Raw genomic sequence first — 11018 nt, forward strand, 5'->3', positions numbered from 1 at the left:
AAGGGAGCCATTCTATCTTCCATTGAGAGGATTGCTTTTGCAAACTACCAGGCGGTGTGAAAAGATCTTAAAACATTAAATGGTATCCCCATTGTAGGAGATTGAAGTCATGCTCCATTGTGGCTGCCCTCTATTGCTACCCTCTACCTTGAATCCACATGTTGTGTGGCACTCAAGCTTTCATTTAGCTCTTGCATCATGACTTTGGCTTTCTCATTGTCCTACCATCGTTCTTAATCTTCAATGCTCTACCTCTAGATTTCTAATATGGATTTGAGCTTAGCCTCTACCTTCTTTGCGTCTGTTGCAATGTCTTTTAGCAAATGATTCACGCACTTGACGTAGGCCTTTGCTTCCTCTTTTCTTTGCATCTCCTCTTGCACTAGATTTGGTAGCCCTTTCTTGGTCCTCAACAACTTATCATGATCTTATGCTTACAATGCCTTTGTGCCTTCAGACACTAGTTGCTCTATATTTCCTACTTTGCATTGGCTTATGACTACTTTGCCTTGGCTTCTGCACCTCTTGTGTTCTTGCTCATAGTTTGTAGGCCATGTTGCATCATCATCTCTCCTCTTTAGCACTCTCATCTCCTCTTCCATTGCTTTATCGTCACTCTGAGTCTAGTACCCACTAGGTGTGGTCCAATATTCATTGACCCATCTACCTTGCATTGCTTCTTGACATTGATGTGAGATGTATAGCCATATAGTATCAAGAGGTGCTTCCCCTTTGGTAAAAGGAAGGTGGGACAATACTTGAGGAAAAGCTCCAACCATGCAAGAACAATCTCCTTGGTCTGGCATGGAAGTTATTGTCAATATGAATTCTTCCATTGTGACCCATATTAGCATAGACTGCCTCCTTTGTTTTGCAGGTAGGGCTTTCTAAATAGAATGAGACTACATGGCACCTTGTTTACAGAGAGTATATATCGATGCTAGAATTTGGTTTATCCCTTGTTGATAAAGTAAATAAACATCAAAACCACACAAATTCATCCAATGACATTTTTGGGTATGGACAATGATGAAGTGTTTTAACATCCACAAGAGACCAAACACAAAATAGCACAACAACTAGTGTTAGCCACTAGCTTTGAGTTCATTGCTCGCTCTTTATAGTCAAAATTCTAAATTACCAAAATGAGTGTCATGTAGTACTTAAAAGAAAAAGGAGAGAAGCTTTGTACACAAGGATCATAAAAAGGCTCATCATCTATGATAGCTACAAGAAAGATACTTCATTGAATTTTGTACACAAAGGAACCTAGATATTGGTAATCATCTATAATAGCTAACAAGGAAGACAAGATTAGAGAAGCAAGACTGACATCCGATTCCAAAGGCTAGGCTTTCCAAGCCAAAGTGATAGATGCTCAAGGAGAGATGGAAACAACAAGCCATAGGAGGCTTAAGGTGCTACCAGAAGGGGACATGTAAGGTGGTTTTTCGTAAGATTAGTATTTGTTGGTGTAGTCGAGTTTATTTGTCATTTAGCTTTGGTTTCAATGGGCCTTTTGGGTGGATTTTCACCTGCATTAACTGCTACATGTTTCATGTTCAAGTTAGAGAGGTCTGGATAGCCTTGACTTGGTTATTTTGAGGGTAAGCTCTCAATCAGACTCATGAAATCAAAAGCTAGTAGAGATATTACACAGTCTACACCCCTCCACTAAAAGGATGATATTGAACCTGATTTGATTTTGGGCTTGTCATGTGGATGGAGGTCTGGATAACCTTGGCTTAGCCATTTTGTAGGGCAAGCTCTTTGTTGAACTCTTCAAATGAAAGTTAGTAGAGTACCAATAGTCTGCATCCTTCTACTAAATGATGATAATGAATTTTATATGAGTTTGGGACTATTGTGTGGATGATTGTAAAATAAATGCAAAATTTTGTTAGGGGTCCATCACTAGGGATGTCTTGATGGGCAAGAGGGCTCAAGTAGGCTACTTAAGGTATACTATGAATAGAATGATGCAAAGGACATTAATAGTAATTGTTTCTTGTCTTTGTGCCATGTGCACCCATTTATCATCAGTTTGCTCGTTTGTCATTCTTACTAGTTGTTCATTTTGTTACCTATGCTTTCTATGTGTCACACTTGTCCTGCTTGATTGCCTACCTCTCTCAATTATCCTTGATTGTTATTAGATGTGTTATTCTCCTAGTCAACTTTGCTGACTCCTCTACCCATAGTTTGCACTTTTACTAGATTTAGCCAAAGCCTTGACTACACCTTAACTTAGCTAAAGGAAAACCTACTCAAGGTTAGTCTAATAACCTAACCAAATATCAAAGGTTGGTCTTCAAACAAGTAAGTTTTAATGTACAGAAAAAGCTTGACATGTGTAACTTCATAGTCTTCTTTGTCCTTGTTTTGGGCTTTTAAATCCACTGGACCAGCAGCAAAAATACCTAGTCCCTCTCTGCCCAGCATCTCTCTTTGCGCTTGTAAGATAGCCTGAGCCTCGGCCTAATTTAGCTAGTCTGCTAAATCAGCCTCTTGAGACACAAAAGCACCTTGTGGGCCCTCTTGGACTGGAGGTTGCTCTGGTTAGGGAGGATCTTGTGGGAGAATGTTCTCTAAGTTCTCTCCCTCCATGCTCATACTTAGTCTAAAAAATGACAACAAGATAAAATTAATTTGTAACCACAAATAATATTAAATATTTAAACAATATTAAACAATTAAATAATATTAAACCTATACAAACAATATTTAAATATTTATTGTCACATCATTGTCACTGAAGTGAGTTTTGATGAGTTGTCTACTTACAAACTTTTTGAGATTCCAACTCTTCATGTTGTTAACTCTATTTTCTTAGTTATCACTAATGTCGTGCACTTATCTCAATGTAGGTGTTTGAAGGGTCTTGACCTTTTTGCTCTTAAAGACCAAGCTAGGGCATTCTTCGACAATGTCAATAGCAAGGTCAAGCGCCATATTTCCTAGTATGGTGACCCTTTGACTCATCATTTTACATGTTATGATGACCCTATTATGCGAGACCCTCTCAATGGCTCGTATTGAAGGGCCCATTCTCTTGATGCATAAATTAATGCGGAGGAAGTGTCTTTGGTACTTATACATAAAGTAAAAAAGGTGTTGCATTTACTTGCACTATGGGATTTGGAAGAACAAATAGTGTTAAACTAATATTTTCTTGTAATTACTTAAATTTATATTCCAAGAAGCTAATCAACATTCATTTGTGATGCATGTACTTAATTGTGAGGCAACAAGAGGGAATTGAAAGACGTGACTGTGATGTATGTGAGATTGAAGGATAGTGCCACCATACATGTTATCATTATCTAGGTCACAAAAGAACTTGTAGCAACGGTAACTTCCTTGTTATCAAAGTATTAAAGGGAGAATTTACAAGCTTATGTGGCCATGGGCGACGATGCCCTATTTATTGGGTTTACTTTTCAAAAAAGATATCTAAAACATAGGGTTCAATTTGAGAAAAAGCATACACAGACTTTGCATAAAGGGACCTCATGGGCTGCCTAAGCCTATTAGTTTCGCTTACTTTCTTATTTTCAAAATGAAACTTTAAAGTAAGTGCTCTCTCTCTCTCTCTCTCTCTCTCTCCCCCCCTCTCTCTCTCTCTCTCTCCCTCCCTCCCTCCCTCCCTCCCTCTCTCTCTCTCTCTCTCTCTCTCTCTCTCTCTCTCTCCCTTGCTCTCTCTCTCCCTCCCTCCCTCCCTCCCTCCCTCCCTCCCTCCCTCGCTCTCTCTCTCTCGCTCTCTCTCCCTCCCTCCCTCCCTCCCTCCCTCCCTCTCTCTCTCTCTCTCTCTCTCTCTCTCTCTCTCTCTCCCTCCCTCCCTCCCTCCCTCTCTCTCTCTCTCTCTCTCTCTCTCTCTCTCTCTCTCTCCCCAATGTATTTGGCTCTCAAGTCCCCCTCCCAATCCACCATGAGGCATAGCTCATCATCCTCACATTTATCTCCCTGCTAATTTCAAAAGTAATAAGGAAGGTCAACCAATGATTTGCAGCTAGATTTTGGGCTTAAGCATACAATTGCTCGCCTTTGATGAATATATGTTAGCGATATGAAGTGGTCAATCCATGTTTGATAGTAGAGCTACACTTGGGTCGATCAGGTGAAGGGAAACACATTGAGAGAGAGAAAGAGAATTACACGCGCATGCGAGAGAGAGAGAGAGAGAGAGAGAGAGAGAGAGAGATCACTATTGTGTGTTCACAAAGAACAGAGGTTTAATTGGCAAAGTTTGGAAATGAGCCTTCAAATTTGAAATTAAGTGATTTTAAAACTTGCAAAATTCAAGGCATTTTAGTTATACTAGTAGGGGACCATGCTTGTACGTAGTTCCTAGAAGCAGCAACAAAACCCATGTGCATTGCACTTCTTATGTGACCACCACATCTCCTGAATTACTTAGAAGCTTTCTCCAAAATCCAAAAATGGGAGGGTGAGGGGTGGGAGCGTGTTGGGGGAGGCTAGAGAGGGTTCATGCCACTTCTTGAGTTTTTTTTCTTTTTTTTAAAAGCTCATTTTGGGAAGCTTTATGAAGGTGACACGTGTGTAGAGAGATTGTGTTGAGTTCTAGAGAGAGAACAATGTCACTTTAAAAAAAGGGACATACTAGCTCTCTTTTTTTTAGAAGTCCATTAATTAGTTCATAGGAACATGCTCATCCTTAAAGCTACCCAAAAATTAACCTACGCAGCAAAAATCACCCCCTCGCCATCTCTCTCCCTCCTTCTGCTTCCCCTGTGCCATCTCCCTCTCTCACCACCTCATCCCCTCTACATCTCTTTGTCGCCTCCCCCACTCAACCCTCGCATCTTCCTTGTTGATCTCCCTCTGCTCAACCCTCTCTCCCTCCCTCTGCTCAGCCTATCTCTCTCTTTGCCGCTCAGCTTGCCTCTTTATCCTCTCTTCCTCCCTCCGCTTAGCCTGCTCCCCCTCCACTCAACCCGCCTCTTTGTCTGCCTTTATGTTTAGCTTGCCTCTTTGTCCCTCTCTCCCTCCCTTGTTTAGCTTGTTGGGAGCTTGGCCGGGTAACTTTTCCCTCCATAGTGCGTGTCGCCTGTGCTCCAATGCTGCCCTTGCCTCTCCATCAATAACCCTGCCCCACTACTCCAACATTGCCCTTGCCTCCGCATTGCCTCTGCCTCCGCTCCAACGCTACCTGTGCCCCTCCAGCATTGCCCCTACCTTACATAACACAACTTTCACCTAATTTTATGAGGAGGTGGAGTTTAGGGTTTAGGTTTTTGGGTATGTGCGTTCGATGAATGGCGAATTTTGAAAAATTGACCTGCAAATTTGAAAATAGAAGCTTGCAAATGTGCAAAATTTCAAAAGAATCCTTTAAAATTCTGAACTTGGAAGGTTTGTATTTGTTAAGAAAAATGTTGTTTCGGGTTTCGGGTAATTAGTTGATTGTGAGTTCTGGTTGTGGACTCTGTGGTGAATGGCAAATATATATTGGAAAGTAACCTTCAAATTTGAAAAAATAGGTTTTAAAACCTGCAAATAAAATTTCAAAAGAAACCTTTGAAGATTCTGAACGTGAAAGATTTGTAAAGTCCTGTTAACATATCAGTCAGAGAGAGGAGGGTTTAGGGTTTAGGGTACTTACTTTGCTGTGCTCTGCCAGTTCCAGCCCATTCGATTGTGAACATATCAGTCTCAGAGATGACTTACAGTGGAGATTAGGGTTTAGATTTTTGTGTACTTACTTGTGAGTTCTTGTTATGCTCTGCCAGGTCCTGCCCATTCCATCATGAGGAACTTGAGGACTGCCAGCGTTGGAAACCGGCGGGTGCAGCTTCGCGCAGAGCCCCTCGAGCAACTGCAGTTTGCAGCTTACGATTCCACTCGTGAGAACATTGTGTTTGCAACTACCTCCAATTCGCTTCTATGTATCTCCTTAATATCAGGCCAGGTGAGCATCGTTGGATTTGTCATGCCTGAAGAGAATCGCGTTCTTCCATGAATTGATGTGAGATTGAAATTATTGTTGAAAGATAGCAGAATGATGTAGATAGGATGAATGACTTGTAATCTCTGACGTCTTGATCTCGTAGGTGTCCTGGACTCTGGCTTTGGATTTGTCGAGCGATGTGATGCAGGACAGGATCGTGGGCCTGGAATTCATGATGGAACATGAAGTTTTGGTGGTAGGGACGGAGAGCGGTGAACTACTCTCAGTAAATACTTCCACGCAGTCCGTAGAAGTAGTCGGGAAGGTGGACGGTGGCATCGTACGAATGTCATCAAGTCCCGATGGAGAGCTTCTAGCTCTGGCAACAGGGATTGGGCTTCTTTTGCTCATGACTCAAGACTGGGAGGTACTATATGAGATTTCTCTGGAAGGACATGATGTTCATCAGGTGAGTGCTGTCTGATGCTTCTGTTGGGAATTTATACTGTTTGCCTAAGACGATAGCAGCAATGCTGTTTGCGAGTTTAGTTCCTATTCTGAGAGCTTGGCTTTTCTTGCACCTCCAATTAATAGGGAGCAGTCACGGATACATGTAGGGCAGAAGCACAGACGTCTCTGAACACTTCAACAGTCGAACAAATGAGCCCATACAAATCACTTGGCGCGGGGATGGTAAGTATTTTGCAACGCTGGGAGGAGATCTGCAACCCAATGGGACTAAGGAGCTTAGAATATGGGAGAGAGATAGCGGGGCTTTACACGCTTGCAGCACACCCTTTCCTTGTACGAGTATGGTGTTAGATTGGATTGCAAATGGAGCTCGACTTGCAACTGCTTGCAGTCACAGTCCAGCTGGAGCATCAGCTCGTATACTTTTTTTTGAAAGGAACGGTTTGGAAAGAGGCTTTGTCGACATTGATGGGCCTGTAAATACCACTATAGACCAGATAAAATGGAATAGTAACTCGGAACTTTTGGCTGTGTTGCTGAGGTGTAGTGACTGGGATGCCATTCAAATCTGGAGTTTTAGCAATTATCGCTGGTACCTGAAACAGGAATGGCGGTATTCAAAGGGTCACCATGTAAATTTTTATTGGGATCCAGAAAAGCCCATGTGCCTCGTCACCTGGACTGTTTCAGGATTAGTGCAGTTGATCAGTATGTGCTGGGACAGTGCAGTGACTAATGAATCTGTATCGCTGGTAATCGATGGCTCATGTCTGCTTGTCACCCCTCTAACTTTAGCTTTGATTCCTCCTCCCATGAGCTTTTTCAAGCTGAAGTTTGAATCACCTATTCAAACCGTGGCACTTCATAAACTGGGAGATGGACACATTTTTATTGCTGCTAGCCTATCTGATGGTGCCATAAGCCTCTCCGCACTTCCGAAAATTGAAAATTGGGATACGCTCGAAGGGACAGAAGCTGTTATTTTGAATGCTTTAGTTTTGGAACAACAGAACACATTTTTCTGTATGCGGCTTCTTGGATGGTTAGATTCAGGCAATCTTCTTGGTGTGATGAACTGTAGCCAGATGCAATTGCCTTCCATAAATTCTATCTCAAATGATCATGTACAAAGCTTGTCCAACCCAAATAGCTCAAAGCAGGACAGCTATTTAAGTTCTGAGGTTTTAGTGGAGATAGAGGTTCATTGGAATAGACAGGACTTTGTTGTTGATGGTGATTTGCGCATATCGGATTGGTTAATCAAATCCACCAAGCAGTCCTTTTTGGATAAGGCGGTACTGGCGATTGCAGACCACCCCTCAGGAAGTGGACTTTTAGTTCATCTGGAGGATGGTTCGGTATTCTTGTACACTATAAAAAGAGGTTTCTCTAGAGATGAGATAGCAGATTCTATTCAGAGCTTGTTTTCTCCAAGTCTGTGGATCCGAGCACTGTCAGCTGCTGGCTCAAAAAATGTAGTTGTAATGGCTTTAGATGCAAAGGGAAGGTTGCAGGTTGAATCCCAAATACTTTGTTCTGATTGTACAAGTTTCACGGTACATATCGCCTGCATAAATGAAAGAAAAGTAATTCACATTGTTTATACAACGAAACAGGATGTTCTTCACATTGTCAACCTTGAGGACGTTCTAGGAATTAGTGAAGGTACTGGCACAGTACAGAACATATCTGAGCTATCCTCGGGGGAGACTGAGGATTCAGGGTTTGAGAAAAACAAGACATCTAAAAAGGAGAATATAGACATGTTGAAGGCGCACACATTATGGGAGAGGGGTGCAAAGGTAATTACTGCTCTGGGGGGACGTAGTGTTGCTGTTGTCCTGCAAACTGTTCGTGGAAACTTGGAAACAATATACCCAAGGAATCTCATACTTGGCTCCATAGCAGCAGCCTTATGCCAATGTAATTTTAATGATGCAATCTTATTGGCAAGACAGCATCACATCAGTTTGAATCTAATTGTGGATTTTAGGGGTTGGGAGGCCTTTATACAGGTTGCCACAGAGTTCATCAAACAAGTGAAAAATCTAAACTATGTTACAGAGTTAATCTGTGCAGTTAACTCAGGGAATGCCATGGATGGCATTTACAAAGATCTTCTACTTTCATATACAAAGGAAGTATCGATGCCAAGTTGGGAAATGGGTACAATCCCTCTAAAATCTTCAGATTCTCAAAGTTTGACTGAAGGCAATAAGGTGCGATGCGTTTTGCATGCAATTCGCAAAGCTCTTTTGGAGGAAGTTGTTGAAAGCCCCAAGAGGGAGTTGTGTATATTGACTACAATGGCACGCAGTGATCCGCCTGAGCTAGGAGAAGCACTACAAAGAATCAAGAAGCTGCGGGAGGAAGAGATGGAGCACCCGATTGAAGATGTGGATGTGGGTTTGTCTGACCATGCAACCAAGAGACTTAGAGCAGAAGAAGCTTTAAAACATTTGTTGTGGCTTTCTGATTCTGAATCTGTCTTTGACGCAGCACTGGGTCTTTATGACCTACATCTTGCAGCTATGGTTGCCTCAAGTTCACAGCGTGATCCAAAAGAGTTTCTTCCTCTTCTGGAGGAGCTGGAGAAAATGCCCTCTCTCATAATGCGGTACACTATCGACAAAAGATTGCAAAGATTTGAAAGCGCTTTGAAAAATCTTGCTGCTGCAGGCAATTCCCACTTCAATGAATGCTTAGAATTGATACAAACTAATCCCAAGCTTTTTCCTCTTGGAAAACAGCTTTTTAAGGAGGCACCTGAGAGAATGGCAATACTGGAAGCATGGGGGGACCATTTGGTCGGTCAAAAAAGATTTGAGGATGCAGCAGCTGCTTTTTGCTGCTGTTCTCAGCTGCAGAAAGCAATGGGGGCATATCGAGCTGGTGGCCTTTGGGAAGGTGTTTTAGTGGTGGCAGGGATGCTCGGGCTTCCCCATGAGCAGATAATTAAATTGGCACAAGAGTTACGAGAAGAACTTAACGCTCTTGGAAGACCAGCAGATGCTGCCAAAATTGCTTTAGAATATTGCAAGGATGTAGAAGATGCTGTCCATTTGTTCATAGAAGCCCGTGAATGGAGTGAGGCTGTCAGAGTTGCCTATTCTCATTGCAAAGTGGAGCAAGTGAAGGATCAGGTTCAACCTGCAGCTCTTGAATGTGCTAAGTCCTACATGTTAGAGTTTGAAGAAGGTCTAGAGAAGGTAGGGAAATATCTTGCGAGATATCATGCTGTAAAGCAACGGCGGCTATTTCTTGAGATGAAATTGAAGACGGATACTGCAGATGAGCTTGAGGATGATGTGGCTTCGGATGTCAGCAGCAATATCAGTGGCATGAGTGCTTACACTACTGGGTATGTTGTGGTTCCCTGTTTCTTTCTCTCCTTTTGTGTGGGTCCTTTCCGGCCTTGAAGTACTACCATTAACCTGATTTTAATTGATGAAACAGCACAAGATTCTCCAAGGTGTCAAGCAGCACAAGTACAAACGAGCCTAAACAAAGTAGACGAAGGCAGCGTGGTGGCAGGATTCGTGCTGGCAGGTAAATATTGAGTGTTTTCAAACTCTCCTCTGCCCCCTTTCCTTGTTTTTTTGTGTTGCACGTGTGTGCATGGTGTGTGTGTGTGTGTGTGTGTGTGAGAGAGAGAGAGAGAGAGAGAGAGAGAGAGAGATTTTGTCCAAAGCCTGACGTTTGTAATCTTTTAGTCCTGCTGACTTTGTATGTGTGAGAGAGAGAGATATTGATCGAAGCCTGACACTTCTAATCTTTAGTCCTGGCGAGGAGATTGCCCTTGTGGAACACTTAAAAAGCATGGAGCTGACGACTGGCAAGCTTGAAGAAATAAAAAAGCTGTTACACATACTTGTCCTGCTTGGACACAATGCTATTGCAGAAAAGCTGCAGCATCTGGCATTTCAGTTTCAGTCTTCACAACAGAAAGCTGTGACAGAAGTAGATGGCAATGTGGAAAGAAATCATGCCAACATCTTACAGTGGTTTATGGAAGTCCTGAGTACTCCTCCTACGGCTAAGTAGGGTAACATGAGCAGTTACCCGCCATGCAGAGACATCCTGAGATGTGTTTTGAAATGCGCTTCTTATTAGTGAAAATTTGTTGTAAACTGCACTTGCACTTTCCTAATCTTTATATGTTCAAGAATATGCATTATCGCTTTCTTCTCAAGGATAGCTGACAAGTGACAATAATTTCATTGTTTGATCCTTTTTAACTCACTGTTAAAGCTTGGTGCCCTCTCTGTGACTTTTATACTTGTTTGTATCTTAAGACATGTGTGGCTTTTTGTCAGCAATCTCTTTGGGGTCTCCTTCTGCTCAAGAAATTCTCCTTAGTTAGACCAATAAGAGCTCTTAATTGGAAACACTAGCAGCCCGATGATGCACCTGCAATTGATCAGGCCGTCTAAGAAAAAAGTAGCTTCATGAATGCACTGTGAATCCCCAATATCGGTGATTGATTGGGATCCCACTGTGGGTGTTTTAACACATTTAGATGCTGCACAGTTTTTGTGTACTTGTGACTCTATTTTGTTCTCTTGTTGCTCTTTCCTTTTGCCCATCCTTCTCACGAAGTATTCTTATGCAGCATGGAAGTAACTTATGAAGATAAATT

General features: G+C 42.3%; 1 protein-coding gene across 2 annotated transcripts; it reads left to right on the forward strand.

Annotated features, from left to right (window-relative positions):
* Window positions 1–5598: 5598 nt before the first annotated feature.
* On the forward strand, window positions 5599–10629 carry ABO1 (IKI3 family protein). 2 transcript variants are annotated; one of them, XR_015543298.1, is made up of 6 exons: window positions 5599–5929; window positions 6072–6377; window positions 6526–9588; window positions 9671–9740; window positions 9836–9928; window positions 10159–10205. XR_015543298.1 is itself a non-coding variant. In XM_087395376.1 (5 exons), exons 1-5 carry the CDS (start codon window positions 5768–5770, stop codon window positions 10421–10423), a joined length of 4041 nt encoding a protein of 1346 aa, XP_087251502.1. In that variant the 5' UTR covers window positions 5599–5767; the 3' UTR covers window positions 10424–10629. The 2 variants fall into 2 exon arrangements, 1 of the variants encoding a protein (XP_087251502.1); XM_087395376.1 differs by having other exon boundaries at window positions 6526–9740; window positions 10159–10629.
* The last annotated feature ends 389 nt before the right edge of the window (window positions 10630–11018 follow it).

The sequence above is a fragment of the Dipteris shenzhenensis genome, chromosome 24 (assembly GCF_047967505.1).
Source record: "Dipteris shenzhenensis isolate YYH24624 ecotype China chromosome 24, Dip_SZ_1.0, whole genome shotgun sequence".
In the NCBI taxonomy this organism is placed as follows: Eukaryota; Viridiplantae; Streptophyta; class Polypodiopsida; order Gleicheniales; family Dipteridaceae; genus Dipteris; species Dipteris shenzhenensis.